General features: G+C 39.2%; 1 protein-coding gene across 1 annotated transcript in view; it reads right to left on the bottom strand.

Moving 5' to 3' along the window:
* Positions 1–86: 86 nt before the first annotated feature.
* Positions 87–18579, bottom strand: part of mgat4a (alpha-1,3-mannosyl-glycoprotein 4-beta-N-acetylglucosaminyltransferase A) — a 37361-nt gene continuing 18868 nt past the window's right edge. Inside the window, exons 4-16 of the mRNA XM_086145117.1 lie at positions 11398–11531; positions 11259–11305; positions 10966–11079; positions 10064–10139; positions 8801–8915; positions 7518–7648; positions 7333–7440; positions 7172–7246; positions 6853–6971; positions 5780–5858; positions 5431–5491; positions 2686–2798; positions 87–2562 (exon numbers count right to left, since the gene is read on the bottom strand). Coding sequence (XP_086001243.1) covers positions 2536–2562; positions 2686–2798; positions 5431–5491; positions 5780–5858; positions 6853–6971; positions 7172–7246; positions 7333–7440; positions 7518–7648; positions 8801–8915; positions 10064–10139; positions 10966–11079; positions 11259–11305; positions 11398–11531 — 1199 coding nt within the window. The 3' untranslated portion in view covers positions 87–2535. The remainder of the gene's footprint in view (positions 2563–2685; positions 2799–5430; positions 5492–5779; positions 5859–6852; positions 6972–7171; positions 7247–7332; positions 7441–7517; positions 7649–8800; positions 8916–10063; positions 10140–10965; positions 11080–11258; positions 11306–11397; positions 11532–18579) is intronic.

The following is an 18579-nucleotide window of genomic DNA, read 5'->3' as shown; positions in this document are numbered from 1 at the left end:
ACAGTCACAACCCTTACAAGCCCGGTTTGGCTCCCACTATTGAAAAATCAGAAGAAGTCACACTGATGTTAAACACATGATGGTGATGCATTTGATTTTCTAGTTTATTTACAGTTGTGTAAAATCAAACTTGGCGATGCAAATGGCATGAAGAACTAAATCATGACAAACAACGTTTTTTTTTTCCTTCCATTCATTCATTGCAAATATGACCACGAGAAATGGTGACAATGAAGTCAGAGGCAGGCATACACATGTACAGCATGAAGGCACATGAAGTAATGGGTGTATGGAGTCGTAAAGCCTGCAGAGCTCAAAAATTTTCAGTTTTCAGTCCGCTCTCGGTCATATGTCTTCTCATGCTGTTTTCATGCATTCAGTTCAAATCTGGGACATAGATCAGACACTCCAGACTGCAGTAGCGAATGTCTTTTCCTCCAAAACACCATGTTATTGACTTGCTCTCAAGAATAATGTTTACAGTTCAATCGAAAAGGCAGGATCTACATTTCAAAACAAGTCATGCATGAATGGTCGGACCAACATTTAAAATGCTTGAGCAAAAAATAGACTGGTTATAGTTAACAGATTTGTTTATCTGTCTGTGGACAAGTACAACTGGGAAAAATTGTCCCATTCTCATGAATTCCCCCAAGAAGGCACTTCATTATCCCCTCAAAAACATCTGGCTGTTTCAGCTTCATTGACAGTAACTTCTATCACACAAAATGCAATTAAAGTGCATTTCAAGAAGCTTAAATAAAATGGAAGAGGAAGCATGAGAGACACTCATTGCTTATTTCTATATATATTTACAAGAAGTGAATGAACTACACCCACGACAAAAGGTGCATCCTTCAATGACCATTGGTCATACAATTCTAAACATCAGAACAGATATGTGGCCTTCCAAAATAAATCTGAGTGGATTAATGGTTAAATTAGCATCTCTTATCATAAGACATAAATGAATTACAACAGTGAAGGGTGTGATACAAAACGCAGTGCAAACCAAACTATATAAGATCATGACCTTGTAAAAAAAAAAGAAAAACCAGACAAAAACAAAAAAAAAAAATCACTTTCATTCAGTATAACACGTGCTTTTTACAATCGAAAGACAAATTATTTTTTGTTATCAGAACAATACTTTATCCAGGTATGAGGTGTATGGAATATTAAGAGGAACAATGTCTGAAAAAGTTTAAAAGGGGGCTTCATTTAAGGCACATTTCTGTGAATTTGACCTACAAGTAATGAAAAGGAATCATGTGACATCTGTCACCATTCAGCTTTTATAATTAAATGAAAATAACCAATTTAGTTGAAATCTTCAACTTCAAGGGACAAACCAGTACAAGAACTGTAACAACCTACTTGCACTGGTTGACAGCAACACACCAAGTAGCTGCAATAACGATGAAATACACAAACAAATGAAAATAAAATAAACGCACATATGCGCGCACAAACACGCACATTTGTGGACAGTACACAAATAAAACAGACTGAACTCCAATAAACATCTCTTAATAGAATAAAAATATATTTTACCTCTTGTACAAATTAAAGATTTATTTCAAATAAATTAAGTCACCTTCATAGATCGTCATAGCTGTAATAGTATATCAATATAACAATATATTCTTTCGGGAAATAATGAAAAGGCAATGGCTGATTGGTTTTCTAAAAATGGACACTGAGGTCATACACAGCTTGTCAGAACAGAGGTGAGACATGATGTCATGACTTTTCTCAGTGGACTCGGGAAGTTACCACAGAAACTAGCCTCTGATCAAACTTATCACTGTCTGGCTGAAGGTAGGATTTAACACCAAACTCATCCTGAGACTATGTTCCAGGGCATGTTGACTATTTGTGTGTGTGCCAGACAGATATTGGTGTGGAAGAAAGCTAAACGTTTTTGTTTGGGCTGGTGTAAATCTAAGGTTCCATCATCTTTGTCAAGAACAGAGAGCAACTGGCCATTAGTGATGATTGAACATTCTTCATCATCACGGGCTGTGCTGTGGCGCTAGTGACAGTGCAATGCCTCAGCTTGCCCAAGAGTGGCAGCATTGAGTTGGAGAGGGATTTGGCAGCATCTACACCAGTGGCCAGGTGACTGGTTCTCCCCAAATGTGATAAGTCCTCAGGAATCCAGGTGTTCTCTGATTGTGTACAAAGCTGCTGATCAAGGCAGTCACTTCAAGGCTGGAGCCGGGGACAGATTTCTTCACACGCTTAGCTGTTTTTTTTTTTCCTTTTGACAGTAGTATTCACATTCTCACAATAGAATTAAGAGCACAAGAGTGAAGGGGATATGCAAAGGAGAGGGAGGAACTATAAGTAAAGAAGCAAAACAAGGTACAATAAGAAGAACGAGGACAGAGAGGGGGACGTTTCTCAGACAAGCAACTCTAGTGGATTCTAATGACTTCACTGCTGGTTGCCGGGTGCCAGAGGCCCCTGTGTAAGCAGTCTTAGAGATTTTAGTCTCCTGGGTGCCATGATTCATGTGCCTCCATGCAACAGTCAGCCCACTATTCTCTTTATATGTATCTGTAGAGAAAGATAGCAAAGCAATAAACCTCTATTGGATAAAAATATGGAGGCAGTGAATATCTGGAAATTCTGTCCATTTTAGACTGAAATAAAAAAAAAAGTAATGCTTGATTTGCTTACTTCACTGAGTATGGCCCATACAGCGGAGTCTTTGAGAATTGACAGTCGAAGTGCCATGACAGGATTGAAGGAAGGATCTACAGCCCCTTCTGCTACACCCTTGTCAAACTGGCCTGTTATACAAACACAAAGACAATACACAGAACACTCCATGTAGCTCAAACAAGAATCAGCTATCAGATTGTAAAGAGAACACACTTTCAACAGTTCGCCTCCTTGAATAATACAGTTAAAATTTGTTTAAGCACATTTTCAAGATGACTCACATGGAAGAAAATACACAGGCAAAGGATAATAAAACCATATACACTACACTAAGGAAAGCTGGAGGTGGGAGTAGTTTAATGTGAGCATATGAGGCTAACATTTGCCCTGACCCTCTCCCCTCCTCTTGGTACACAGGGGTTGAGCTACAGTACGACCCAGTGTAAAATGTCTTAAACATTTTTTATATTTGCATTTTTTGTTGGAGTTCAGTAACTTCACTGTGCATCACTTTATGTGTGAAAGGTACAGTGATAATTGTTATTGATTCAAATAAATAATTTTCATTTTTATTACGTAGCCGCTGCTACTAAGCTGCTTTGAACGCCGCAGGTTAAACAATGATGTGGCTGAAATTCTGAGGCTGTTCAATTCTGACACTGAAGAAGACGACTTTCATGGTTTTAGTCTGCAGGAGGAAGACAAAGATAGCAATCAGCTGGACAAAGCGGGTATAGAAAATGGATGGATGGATGGACTTTTCCTTGTTATTTATTATTAATCATTTTCATCAGTCGTGTTACAGGCACTGTTCGGAAAAAAGCATTTCCAGTACGTATTTGTGGATGTTACAGGGATGTATTTAATTATGAGTTAAAACCTATGTTTCTGTGTAACATATTTCTGTGTAAATATCTCACATTATAACGTAGACACTTGCAGCTTATAGAAAAGTGTCTATACATGTACACATCTTCTTCTTCTTTTCCTTTCGGCTTTTCCCTTCAGGGGTTGCCACAGCGAATCAATCTTCTCCATCTAACCCTATTCTCTGTATCCTCCTCTCTCACACCAACTAACTTCATATCCTCTCTCACTACAGCCATAACTCTTCTCTTTGGTCTTCCTCAAGACCTCCTGCCTGGCAGCTCCAATTCCAGCATCCGTCTATCCGTCTACGAATATATTCACTATCCCTCTGTAAATGACACCAACCATCTCAGTCCAGCTTCTCTGACCTTCTCTCCAAAACATCTAATATGTGCTATCCCACTGATTGACTCATTCCTGATCTTATCCATCCCTGTCACTCCCAAAGAGAACCTCAACATCTTCATCTCTGCGATCTCCAGCTTTGCCTCCTGTTTTTTTGTCAATATCACTGTTTCTAGAACGTATGGCATCCCTGGTCTCACCACTGTCTTGAACACCAGCGATCCCCAACCTTTTTTGCACCACGGACCAGTTTAATGTCAGAAAATATTTTTTCGGACCGGCGGACAAATACATATTAATATCAATATATAAATATTCCTGCGTTTTTTTCCGGTCTCTTCAATTTGAAGGCTTCATTGCCTCAATGGAGAGCCGGTCACTGCATATTATGCAGAGCAGGCTTGGTGTTGGGAATCACCAGTCAGGATAAATCCATATTTTAAGTAGGTCTCCTGGCATTGTTTGTTAAATGCTTCTTTCTTTTTCTTCGTGGTCATAGGCTCTTCCTCTGTCTCCTCCCTGGGCCTTTTCCTCTTTGCAAAGAAAATTTCAAAAGACATCTGTTTCTTATTTATTTTGCTAGCTCATTGGTTTAATATCAGTGTTAATGTATCATGTGACTGAGACAAGCATCTTGACATCCGTCAAGAGTGAGTCATAGATGGATGTGACAGAGAGAATTCATTCATTTTTCAAAATAAAACATTGTTCAGACTCAGATAACAAATAAAACAGAAATAATATAAGTTATATATTCTGTGCGGCCCGGTACTAAACAACCAATGCACCGGTACCGGTCCGTGACCCGGGGGTTGGGGACAGCTGTTGTACACCTTTCTTGTCATTCTGGCTCTTTTACACACTCTCTGTTGCTCTGGACTGTTGACCCTTAGTACTTGAAATCCTCCAACTTCTTGATCTCCACTCCCTGTACTCACACCGTTCCAACCAGGCTCCTCTCATTCACATATATATATATATATATTGTGTCTTGCTGCGAAAAACTTTCATTCCTCTCCTTTCCAGAGCATACCTCCACCTCTCGAGATTTTCCTCAACCTGTTCCCTACTCTCACTACAGATCAAAATATCATCTGCAAACATCATGGTCCATGGAGATTCCTGTCTAACCTTATCTGTCAGCTTGTCCATCACCACTGCAAAAAGGAAGGGGGTCAGAGCTGATCCCTGTTGAAGTCCCAACTACAACCTGAACTTCTCTGTTACACCTACAGCATTCTTCACCACTGTCTCACAGCTAGCATACATGTCCTGTACAGTCTAACATACTTCTCTGCAACTCAAGACCACTCTCTGCCATGCAATACCACTATATATGTACACATATATTTATTTATTTATTTTTAGCTGGTGTGGTTTATATTCAGGTTAGCTCAATAGTCCAGAAATTATGGTAATCTATGAACAATTCGAGTATTGATATTGATCCCTGATCAATGCACATGTTTTCAAATCACCCATGATGCTATTAATGACTTTAAGGACACACACAGCAGCTGTCCTATGAGATCCAAATCGACTTACCAATCCTATAGAAGCGATCTTCCGTTCTCTTGTATTTCTCTTTGGTCTGCAATCCACTTTCCTAACACATTTAAATATGAGCAGGTAAGTAAGGTTTTCACAATGGTCAATGATTTCACATTTGAGTAGTGGTGTAACAAATTCTTGCATAAGTTATGACAATACGAGCGCATATCACAGTGTCACAATTTAGCACCTCAGGCAGTTGAAACAATTCTGTCATGAACACGTTCTGGTCAATAATCAATAGCTTGCATCCCTGAGAGCAAGCACTCAGTGTAATCTAATCAGAAGCATTTGAACGTCACAATACTGACGGGTGACAGATTGTGTTTGTGTGTTGCCCTACTGAGACAGGCAGTATTTCCACTGTGGTGTTTTCTATCTTGTCCCCTGGGTGCTCCTGATTACCGCTGCGAAATAGGAACCTGTAAAAATTATAAATACATTTTAAAAGCTTTATTCAATGACAAGTATTTCAGTTTTTTCTTCATAACACCTCAAACATATCCAGAGGATTTGCCAGCGATGAATGAGTCACTATAATATATAAGAATGAATAACAGGGTTATTGAATTAAGGAAATTGAGAGAATGCTTCATTTTTAGTCAGCTGGGGAGAAAAATACCATGATTTTAAAAGCAAAATCTTACATGTGTTGACTGCCCTTGCTAGAAGGACAATAATCTAGGACTTCATCTGGTTTAATCTACAAACATGATTTCAAAGGAATATTCAAGCACAGAAGCCATGTGCGTGACAAGAATTATAACTATTTTTTGGCTTTAGGGTGTCACGGCCAATAACATTTGAAGAGAAAAAAAAAAACATTTATTTGGCCTAAATACTAAACAAGACAGAAAAGTATGCACACTGAAAAGGTCGTTTGCACAAAATGTTTTCCCTTAAGATCGACTGTGGGTAAGATGTTGTCTAATCACTATGGCAAGAGTCTATAATTGGTGTCACAAAACACATCAGAGGCAGATGAGGGAACTCTTGATGGCTCTTTTTCCACACACTGCCACTTCCTTGCTGAGTGATTGACAGTGTGACAAAAGTCTCTTCTCCCATTTTTCACTGTTTGATTATCTTTGTAGAAATGGTGGATACAATTTCCCACACCAAATATTAACATCATTTTCAGTTAGGCTGTAATCCAAACTATCAGTCCGCAATACTGTCTCTCCCTTGCTGCGGCTCTGCAAAGAACAAGAGGTTGACCGACCTGAGAATGCTTATTTTAGAGCTCTTTCATTAGCCTGTGCTGATCCCCAGAGAAACAAGGAGGCTAAAGACTGAATCCCAGATAGGCTGGGAGAATGTATTAAGAGGGCAGAATATGCATGGCCTGCAAATGTCTTAATGACAATCTGCTGGGCTGGTACACACATACATACCAAAGCTACCTGTCAAACTTACTTCTCTATGCTGACTGGTCTGTCAAATCTGAAGAGGATGTAGTCTCCTGCAGTGGGGGTGATGGCCCAGAAAAAATCCTCTCCTAGGTATGTCTTTTCCAGCGTATGGCCCTGATAGACCTGCATGACAGCACAGATTGTTCAAATATAGATTGTTCAATTTTGATTGATGAGTTTTCCTTATCTCATCTGACTTTCTCTTGTTTTCAATTATTGCCATGTGCTACACTATAACTTGACACGTATTACACAATTAAATGTGATATATTTTTTACACACCTAATTGTTAAGACTCTGACAAATTGTGGGAGGACTGATACCTTCATTGAGGTGGAAACTTCTGCTGGGGGATTGACATGCATTTTGTGAAGGAGTGGCTTCAAGAAATCTTTATCCTAAAGACAAAGAAAAAACAGAATTTCTACACAAAAAGTAGATTTAACTTCTCCTTGTGTTAAAATACAGAGGTATAGACACTCACGGTGAGTTTTTGGATCTTTCCAGCAAGAGAGGAATGGAGTCCCACGTGTTGGAATAAGGAGGGTCTGAACCGCACACGTAGGCTAGACTTCTGTCGCTCACAGTGTTTCTAAAAAAGATGAAATTAGTGAAAAGCTCAGACTTTAAAAAGACACTCGTGCCAATAAATTAAAAATATAACCATACCGCATCTTTCTCTGGATTGCAGACTTTGACCCAGAGAATATGGTCCAGCAGCCAGTCAATGGGCTTCTCCTTATAGAACATGAAGATAAACTCCACAATAAGGTTTAGGTCTGGCGCCTGGAACATTTTTCCTGTTACAGAAAGATGAGGGCTACTGTTATATTTAAAATGTCACAGCTGCATATCTTAGGGCTGGTTGGAATCTATGCAGCCAGTCATGATCATCTATTGGGATTCCAACATTGTGCTTATGTTTGAACTGTTTCAGTTGGCTGCAAGCCATATGGACTGCATTTTTTTGGTCTGAAAATAACACATCCAAAACTCCAATTGTAAGATTTTTTTCAACTCCTCATTAAGCTTTTTTTTTTATAATCTTCAACACAAGGCCAACTTTGACAGTAATTAAAGGCAGATGTTTTTAAAAGTAGCAAGAGCTGGAGATAAGGACTCAATGACCTGTTGCTTAAATGTAAACAAGAACGTGATCAGTTTGAGCCATGAGGTAAGATTTGTAGTTTAACTCTTAAATATTTTTTTTTAATTTATTTAACCATGTGTTAATGCAATGGCCTGCTTAATCCCATATAACAAATGGCTTTGGCATACATCTCACAATGCAACTTTGACACCCCCTTGGCAGTACAATCTGAAATCATGAGGTGCCTTCTGTCTCTCAACAACTATGAGTCACATTCTGGAGACTCAGCAGCCTACGGCAGTCAAACACCGTGTCCAGGCCCTGACTGGCTTTTGAGGTCTTGTGGAATAGATAAACCTCAGCCAGATATAAAACTCATCCAAGTCCATGTAATGGACAAGTCCATGTAATGGACAAGGCCTAAGGAATTCCAGCTGCAGTGGGGTATTGTTGCCCTCAAGGGGGCTGTAAAATCTATGCCAGCAGATTGATCTTTCAAATTAATGGCAAATAAAAGATAACCGAAATTGTATACAGTGAAAGCTCAATTTTCTAGAAATCCTGCCACATTTCTACTCCAAATTTAGATTTTATTTTCCTGGAAAATTTCATAAACTGTTAATCTTTACAGAGCTTTCCACATTGTCTTTAACTGTAAATCAGAATTCCAACTAATCTCTACTTTGTAAATACCTGGATGAGGTGCACTTCATTTCTGTGTTTACAATATGAGCTAAGAACTGTTTCTTGGGAAAGATTTTGTAAGAATGCTACATAGCTTTCCAAGAAAGCTACAGTACACAGCTCTTTTCTGTCAAACAGTTGAAATGCAGGATATGGATAGTTTCTTAATGACTCATACCAATAAAACCCAGCTGAGAGAATTCCAGGATCATCCAGTCCTCTGAAGAAAGTTGAAGGGCAAAGTTCTTCATAGTGGCAAAGTAATTGGGCTTGGCCACAATATCATCCTCCAACTGAGATGAAACAGAAACCATAGAAGCAACAATTAACCACTTAACAGAGATGGTAGGTAAGAAGCTGGTGGAAGACTTCTCCATTAGTACGAGGACACATCGCTTTAAACTGAGACAAAACATTGCTGGCAAGCTAAACTATGCTAAGCTAGCAGTTATATCCAACAGAAAAATACCTCTTCCCTCCAGTTGAGAGCAGAGAATGGAAATGATGCATGAGATGGAAAGATGGTAGATTGACAGCACAGTTAAAATAATTATCAATGCCTGGTGTTTATCTTAATTTTTGTTTACATTCACATAAACATTTCCACACTGGACGCCTCTTTCAAACAAAAAACACATGAAAGCAGTGAAACTTTAACGGCCTGTTTTTATGTGTAAAAATATTTGCGAGCGTGATATCACCATTAAATAAATCTGAAAGCTGACTTTAAACTGGGACATCTTCCAAATTAGCAAAACAGCAGATCTCATCCATGAAGCATGGTTGACTCTGTGAATATGCAATATGGGGCAATTTTTACCCTTGTGTGCAAAACACTGAGAGGCGAAAATGCAGAGGCTGATGTGTAACATGCATTGTGATTTCCTCTGCCTTACATTAATCAATTCTGACAGACAGTAAAATAAATTGCTTGAGAATAACATGTAAATCTGGCCCAACCACTCATACACTTTGGTTACCTTAAACATTAGAATACTGTATTACAAACATATTACTTCAACTGTAATCTTCATAAAATTGCCATTAAAACAAACAGAAAGTAATTTTTTTTTTTTAATCCGAATAGCGTATTTCAGGTTGCCTTCATTTCAGATTTTTCTGCTTTTACCAATGGTTTTCAAACTATTGCTGCTATTCACCCATAAAGCATTTTGTATTGTTATCCTTACATGTCTGCTTTATTCTCTGCATGTGTTTCTGTTTCCTCTAGTTCCTCACTCTTAATATTTACTTTGCCCGTGTCATCATTCTGCTTTTCCTATAAACTCTCTATGGCTGAGACAATGAATGACCCTGCAAATGACTGGCAACCAGTCCAGGGTGTACCCCCCTCTCGCCCAATACAGCTGAGATAGGCTCCAGCATCCCCCACGACCCTGAGTGCAGGATAAGCAGCATCAAGATGACATTATAAACAAACCTGAACATAATAAACCCCCTTGCTCACAGCGTACATCATGAGGAAGGAATAGTCCAGATTCTGCTTTGTTCGCCATCTAAATGAGACATTTACAAACAGGCAAAACATAACTTTCATTTCAGAGTCGTTTTCTCAGAAATATTGAACATGTAAAGGACATACAAATCTGAATGCAAAAAGCAATAACCTTCACCTTATGAACTCAGATACTTCAGACAGTATTAAGGATTGAGATGATGCCAGTTAATGGTGCTGCACACCCAGAAACCTTAATGAGATGAATCTGTTTCCTCCCCTTGGACCCCTTAAAAGTGGCAGTTCTGCTACTGTTTCTGATATTTCTGAGGAAAAATGTCTTGCCTAAATGTTAGTATATATCCCTGCCTTCATATTTTGATTTGATAATCTGCTTTAACTCATGACATTTACTTGTATGTAGGTGTCTACAGGACATGGCACTGTTGACCATTAGAGCATCTGTTCAAAATACAAACACACACATAGAAGATATACTACTGGCCTTGAAGGCAATCCTCAAAGATCTATGAGGTAAACATAAGCTATACTGTGAATAGATTTCTTCTAAAGCCAGTAGTGAGCTGAGAATAGAAAACATTCTGACAAATGATAAGAAATAGAGGGTGCTGTAGATGACCTTGATCTGACATTGAGAAGTGTCTCTGGAATACTAAGTACCTATGCAGGCCAACTAAATGCTCTTACTTGCTCCCTCCCACTTTCCCCCTGACTCATCCTCATGCTTTTTTCAGTCCTCATTTAAGCTCCCATGTGCTTCATGCCTTCAAGGCTGATATCTATCATTCACTTACAACTGTCTCTCACATTTAGCCTAATCCAAACAGAGGCAAAACGGATGTACAATACCTGTCTGATTTTCATACCTGACTCTCTCCTTGGAGTCTCCAAAGGTCTCTTTGAGGTTAGTGAGGTCAGGGTAATAGGCAGCGGGAGGTGAAATGACCTCTAGTAAGCCTGAACTCAGCTCTGTAGAAAACCTAATTAAAAAAGGTTAGTCAGTAACCTGAAACACATACAAACACATGCACACACGCACACACACAGACATACAAACACACATACAGAAACACACTTTTGTGCTACTAAACAGCCAAACTGCCAGAGTTTGGTTCCTCGTGTTTTGTATTTCCTAACAAAAGAAAAAAAACGTACTTACTCTTTCTCAAGTCCAGCAACTACACTGTTTACATACTCTAGGTCAGTCTGCAGAGATGCAACAAATAGAAAAGATTTACACAGACATACACATACATTTACATCACATTGACACACACTGTGCGAATGAAGGGCCTCACCTCTCCAACAAAGACAATGATGACACAGTCAAGTTTCTCTTCAGGTGACAATTTGTCTATAAGTGAACGCAGCGTCTCTGACAGGTACGACTTCACCTTCCGCTTCACGGTGGGTATCCCCATCACTGTGGTAACTGACAAGAAGAGTAAGATCACAAAGTATGTGTAAGTACACGGCTGACGGGTTTGTAAAGTCCATCCAAAAGCAAATCATCCCTGATTTAGACAGTATCAGCTTACACTGGCCTCAATCCACAGGACAGCAATCCATGCCCAGACTGACAGATGGCAGTGGGAAGAATTAGTAACTTAGATAGTTTGTAATGAATACTGTGAATGAAGGGAATTAAATAGGGAATTGATGGAGCTTTTACCCAACGATCTCACATTATTTGACAATGTATCACAGAACATTCAAGATTTAAGTTTATGAATGCAGACAATTTTAACGTAAACTATACTGGACTTATGCCACAGGAAGCAAACAAAGATTTTAGTCGATACTGTCATGAACACGGAGACCCTTCAAATAATGGACTTTGTGAAGAACAGTCAAGTGAAGAACATTAAAGTGTTCTGATTGGTCAATCTGCTATCCAATGATGATCAGGGTGGGAATTGTCAACTTTAAGCCAAGAAACAATTCTAAAAGCAAACTCTCCATTTATTGAAAAATCAATATAAAAGAAGGTGAGACAGGAGAGTGGGAGAAAAAGAGAAAAAGGACAAGTGATTTGGAAATTCCAAAGATGAAACCAGTCCATGTCAGAAGGGATGAGACATCAAGCCTATCTAGTAATTTCACAATGCTGAAAAAGCAAGACAGAGAACTGACTGTTTATCTGGCTGTTAATCCCATTCAAATTAAACTAAGGAGAGATTGGACTAGGTATGTGGTTGTTCTTGTGGGCTCCTCTTTTCTAGTTTGATCTTCAGTTTGCTAAAAATAATATATGTACTCACTTCTAATCACAAAGGTACCAAAGGTCCAGAAAATTCTTGTGCAATAATTCCATGGATGAATAAAATGTGGTTAATAGATGCACCTGGTTAGTTTTGCTTGCTCCTGCATGTATTTTTGTGCATGTATGGTACACAAAGGGAAACATCCTGACTGTGCGAATGTTGAGCCACAGGGGTCCCCGATGGAAGGCCAAAATCAAACTTGAGGAACAGAATGAATGAGCAGCTCAGTGGGCCTGAGGAAGGGTACAATCTCTGCAGCATGGACAATATGTCCCAGTTTTGCTTTGTTTCACACACTGTTCTTCGTGTCGTACAACGACACCCACCACAAAAAAATCTAGGTCGAAGATGAAAGGAGAGTGTGGGAGGAGGGAACGGAAACGCTGTATGACAGAAGACTGGATGGTGGCAGAGTGAATGAGTGATAATGCATGCAAGTGCAGTGTGTGCAAAGCTCTCTCCAAGATTGACGCTTGATCAGCATGCCTGCCTCACTCTGCCACACTTTCATCTAGCTCAGGACAAAAAAAAAGGGGTGGAGGGCAAGCAAAGGACTTACATTTTTGCTTGCTCTTCCATCATGTAAGCCGGGTAGCACCAAGCATCAGAAAATGTTACTATACATCAGACAAGTACTAGATAAAAACTGGGATTGCACGATGGTGCAGTGGTTAGTGCTTCCGCATTATAGAACCAAGGACCCTGGTTTGTTTCGGGGGAGCCTTTTGTCTTATCTGTGTGCAGTTTGCATGCTGTTTCTTTGTGGGTTTTTCCAGTTTCCTCCAAATAACTAGATTCATTTGGTAAAATTTGGCCAGATGTTTTAATGAGAGTGAATGGTTATGTCTATATGTGGTGAAGGTCACTAGATACCCTGCCTCTTACCCAATGACAAATGGGATAGGCTCTAGCATCCCTGCTACCCTAAGTGCTAGGAAAGCTGCAGATAATGTATAGACAGATAACAAAGAGATATATATCCCATACTGTCTAAATGATTGTGTATTGTTCGATATCAAATACATCCTTAGACACCTGTATATTTGTAGACGTCTTGTTTTGTGTTTCTAATTCTTTTTCTCACTTCAAATTTTTGTATTTATTTATGAAAAATCTGCACATGACAAATTCTTCAATAAATTCACCTGATTAATTGCAAATTGAGAGAAAATGGCCTTGTAAACGTGCAATTTATCACCTTTAAATCAGCAATAAAGTTACAGAAAATGAGCTGATGATGAAAAAAATTACCTACAAAGAATTTACTTTTGCAGAGAAGGAGGTTATATAAAAATGTAAGAAATAGAAATTAGTAAAAGATAGATAAGCTGTAAAAAAAACAATCTAAGCATCAATAAATCAGGGACTTTTTCAATTTGCTTAAGTTATAAAGGCCCGACAAAAATATTCAATAATACTTTGTGATTTTTTTTACTTAAACCTGTTCAAAGGGCTTCTGAACCCAACATTATGACAAGAACAACTCCTAATTGAATCAATGGAATTAGTTGCGCAAAACCGACTATATCTGACTAGGAAGTATACTGTCTATGTCATATCAATTGAAAAGGGAAACTTTAAAGTGACTAAATATTAAAAATTAAAGTGATGGCTAAATAATGGAAAGAAACTTAAGACTAAAAGTGTAATAGCACTTAAACACATGAATATCCTTATTTACGCAACTAAAATATTCCAGCGGTAGTTACGCTTAAAGCACTGGAGAAAACAAGAGTTAAGTTGAAGGGCATGAGACCAGCAAGCCACATAAAATGTCACCAGTGGTCATTCTGGGGTCTTGACACTAATGGTCAATTTCTTCTTTGACACTTGATTCAGGCCAAGTGAACTGGACTTGATTCAGGGTACAATGTAGGTAAGTGGAGAAAAACAATTGTTTTATACCTTAGCCATATTAGAGCTAGTTATTCAGTGCTGAGTCTCCTGTTCTTGTAGAGAAGAGACGGTAAAGCAAATCTGCATACTAATTCAAAATGGATGGATGTCTGTGAGTCTTAAAGACAACTCACAGAAATGACTCCACATAATCTATCTGCATACAGCTGGGTAAAATTAAAGAGTCCAGGCTCCTGATATAATGTATATCAGTACCCTTTTCTCCCCTGATATGCTGACATCTCAAAGAAGTTACAGAGAGACCTTCTGAAGTTCAATAAAGTTCTCAGCTGATGGCAAGAGCAAAACTCACATGCAACTTGTTCCACCTGAGATAAGATAAGATAAGATAAGATAAGATAAGATAAGATAAGATAAGATAAGATAAGATAAGATAAGATAAGATAAGATAAGATAAGATAAGATAAGACAAGACAAGACAGACTTTATTGATCCAACTACAGGGAACTTCAATTGACACAGCAGCATTACAGGGCAGAAAAAAGTGGGTGAATAGTAATGGTAGAAAAAATATGAAAGTAAGGATATCGTTACCAATGATCACACTACATACAATAGAAAAATAGAAAAAAATAAATAGAAAAAATATGCAAGAAAAAGAAAAGAAATGCCTTGAATGGTCACAGAAATAACAGGTACACAGTAGGGGATGTAGCTAGTCAAAAAAGAAACTATAATGAGTAAGATGTCATGGAGGGCATATAAATATAATATAAATATAGGGTGGAGGTAGCGCAAAATAGGGATTGGGGTAATGGGGTAGTGAAAAAAGAGCAGCATCAGCGCTGTGCTACATGCAGAGGAGTTTATGTGCTTGTTGTATTGAACAGTCTGACAGCTGATGGAATGAAGGACCTTGCGTTGACGTTCTATCTATCTCATGCATTATTTCCCAAATGTAACCATCATTGGTGCTATTACCAGATGCAGGCTTAGTGTTCATTGTGGCCTTGTTTGTTTTTTCAAATAAAGAACTTTCCTCCATTACCTCTCGGCATTGCAGAAAAAAATATTAGAGATGTCCTGATGAGGATCTGTTTTTTGTCTCAAGTGTGTTCTATTGCAGTTTAGCCATTAATTCCTGTTTGGTGAGCCACCATGAACATCCCTGGCTTTTGAGTCTCAAGCTAATCATTCCAGTTCACTTGTTTGTGTTGTCCATTCTGTTCTGTTCCGTTCTGTTCTGTTCTGTTCTGGGTCACTTTGATTGTCCATCACATCTCTATCATATCTACAGGTCAGGATAAGTATAACCATCTCATGGTTAACCATCTCAATCCTTAGATCATACCAGAGGCAATCCTGGTTTAGGCATTAAGCCCCCCCCCCCCCCCCCCCCAAGACAACAACCCCATGTTGAATCAGTGTTCTGTCCAGTTATTATTTGGTCAAACTTGCAGCAACTTAAGCGTTGCTTGTGCTTGTCCAGGATGAGGGCAGATTGGTGGCTATTAGGAGGACTTGCTTTAACACCTAGTTTGGGAACAGTCTGGCTACTACCTCAGATATTAAATCAGCATCCTAATTGTGCTCAGTCATCAAGTGGTGAGCTTGCTCTTAAAGAGTAACCCAATAGCAGAACTATCTGTGTCAGCTTTACGTCATGATCTGCGTTGAACTGACACATAAGTATGAAAAGTTTTAAGGTTCCAGCAGCTACAACATGTGGTGCATTGACAAAAATAGTCTGCAGCAACTGCGTGTCTTTGTGATCAGTTAGTGTGGTACCTCCACTTTGGTCGCGCATTCCGCAGAACATAAATAGCACACTTTGAGGGTGGGAGGCAGGTGAGAAATGATTCTTGTCACTGAACCAGAATCTCTAACTGGATTATTAGGACAAGTGAATTGAGCTGTTATCAGCACACACACTGCACACACTTCATGAAGAACCGATCAATTAGAAAACAAGTAATATGGGCATCTCCATTATGAATTTCTTGTTTACAAGACAAGAGCTGGAAAGCTTCTGCAAGTAAGAGACACCCTTCCACCTTTCATAAACCCAGATTGAGTAAATATGTAAAAATGGCAAGGACAGACTCTTCCAGTAGGGATACTCTGTGTTCATTAATAACTTGCCTTGCCTATAAAATCGGGCACAAACCAAGAAACAGAACGTGCTGGTTGTCAACTTCTGCCTACATCATTTTCTCTGATTTCAAGGGCCTTTGGTCTTTGCTTCAGTCACTGTGATTTGAAATCTTGAAAACTTTACTGGTTGTTCAGTCCCCGGACTCACCTCACTCAGGACAGATGTTCCTCAAGGCTCTCAAATACAGTATATGACAAGTATATTATTTTGCTTTTCATATCAGTTGCTGAAATTTGAAGTTAATAGGTTAATGAGAGGCTAGCAACTTGCTTAATTTCAATAGAAGCTGAAACTCCTCTGCTTTGAAGAGTTTTAAACAAAAATGGTTTCAGTTGTATCAGAAAGGCTGGGATAATTAACTGGCATCGGAGGAAATGCAATGGACCAGATCAAGTCCTACCTATCTGAGAGCTCTCAATTTGTACATGTAAATAAGCTATGTAAGCCAAATTTGGTGAGACGGTGCACCACAAGGTTCTGTGCACCTACTCTGGATGGTGTCAAATTGTCCCCCAGCACTACTGTTACAAACCTGGCATTTAACCCCCCCCCCCCAAAAAAAAAAAAAAAAAATTAGTCATCAAGGACAGCCTTCTTTTACTTCCTAATACTGCAAAATCATACATATTCTGTCTCAAAAAGGGTAAGAAAACTAATTCAGGGTTTTGTGTCTTCCAGACTGGATTATTGTAAGACTCTCTTATTAGGCTGTCCAAAAAAATCGTTAAGACTTTCCAGCTCCTCCAGAATGTTGTTGCACATTCTCTTCTTCTTCCCCTTTCAGATTTTCCATTAAGGGGTCACCACAGCGAATCAACCTTCTCCATCTAACCCTATTCTCTGTATCCTCTTCTCTTACACCAACTACCTTCATATCCTCTTTCACTAAGTCCATCAATCTTCTCTTTGGTCTTCCTCAAGACCTCTTGCCTGGCAGCTCCAATTCTAACATCCGTCTACCAATATATTCACTATCCCTCTGCTGTACATGACCGAACCATCTCAGCCTGGCTTCTCTGACCTTCTCTCCAAAACATCTAACATGAGCCGTCCCTCTGATAGACTCATTCCTGATCCTATCCATTCTGGTCACTCCCAAAGAGAACCTTAGCATTTTCATCTCTGCGACCTCTATCTCTGCCTCCTGTTTTTTTTGCCATCCACAGATAAATAGACAGCAGAGAGAACAACAGCAACAACATCAAGGATAAGAATAGACGACAGAATGGATAAAAAAGACAGTAAGGGTGAAAGTAGACCACCAAAATTAAACAACATAAACAGTGACAATAGCAATGATAAGAATAAAATAAATAAACAAAAATAGGCAGAAAGCAAGTTGGCTGAGACCAACAGGATGAAAAGAGACAACAGAGTTAGGGCATGACACATGTATGAATAGGTGAGGTAGTGAATGGGTGAGGTGGTGAGGTTGTGGTAGCACAGATGCAGCCCCATTTGGCCAGAGTTGTGAGCCGTCCAGACTGCTGTTATATGAAGTCCTAAATTGCAAAGCAGCATCATATCTCAAAGAAGTCTTCAAAGTCTATTGCCCAGTCAAATCTTTACATTCCCAGAGCGCAGGGCTACTTGTGGTCCCAAGCAATTTCAAAAGCAGAGCAGGAACCAGAGCAGTCATTCAACTAAGCTCCTTTTCTGTGTAACCATCTTCAAATCTCAATCCGCGTGAAGGACATCCACTCTTTGTACACTTGAGAAACGTCTTTTATGAGAAAACGTATTGTTAGGGGTGGGGTAGCCTCTAGTTATGCTCTTAGCCATAAGGCTTAGTCTGTTGAAGGATATCCCATGATACACCCCTGTCATTCCACCCACCCTATCCTGTCTGCACTTTTGTCCCATCACCAATATATATTAGTAACCTAACATCTTCTCCCAAGTCCTTGGACTCTCCCATTTCACAGGTTCTCATGGGATATGGCTTGATCAACTGGAGCAATCTCACTGCTGGTTTTAGTGGTAATAGATTATTTGTGCCTCTCTAACCCAACCCTCACAACCGCCTGTCTCTTCCACACTGCTTTCTATCTCTCTTTCCTTCTCTCTTTCATCTAAGATATGTCCAAGGTTTCTTTCCAGTTAAAGGCAGTTTTCTTTGCCACTGTTAGGAAGTGCTTGCTCATGGGAGAGTGTGCGTTTCTGTCAACAATAACATGTGGTTTATAATTGCTCTGCATGCAAAG

The sequence above is a fragment of the Fistularia commersonii genome, chromosome 4 (assembly GCF_037954325.1).
Source record: "Fistularia commersonii isolate RoL2024-O1a breed Wild chromosome 4, RoL_Fcom_v1.0, whole genome shotgun sequence".
In the NCBI taxonomy this organism is placed as follows: domain Eukaryota; kingdom Metazoa; phylum Chordata; class Actinopteri; order Syngnathiformes; family Fistulariidae; genus Fistularia; species Fistularia commersonii.
The sequence above is the reverse complement of the archived record's forward strand: the minus strand, read 5'-3'. Positions and strand labels throughout refer to the sequence as shown.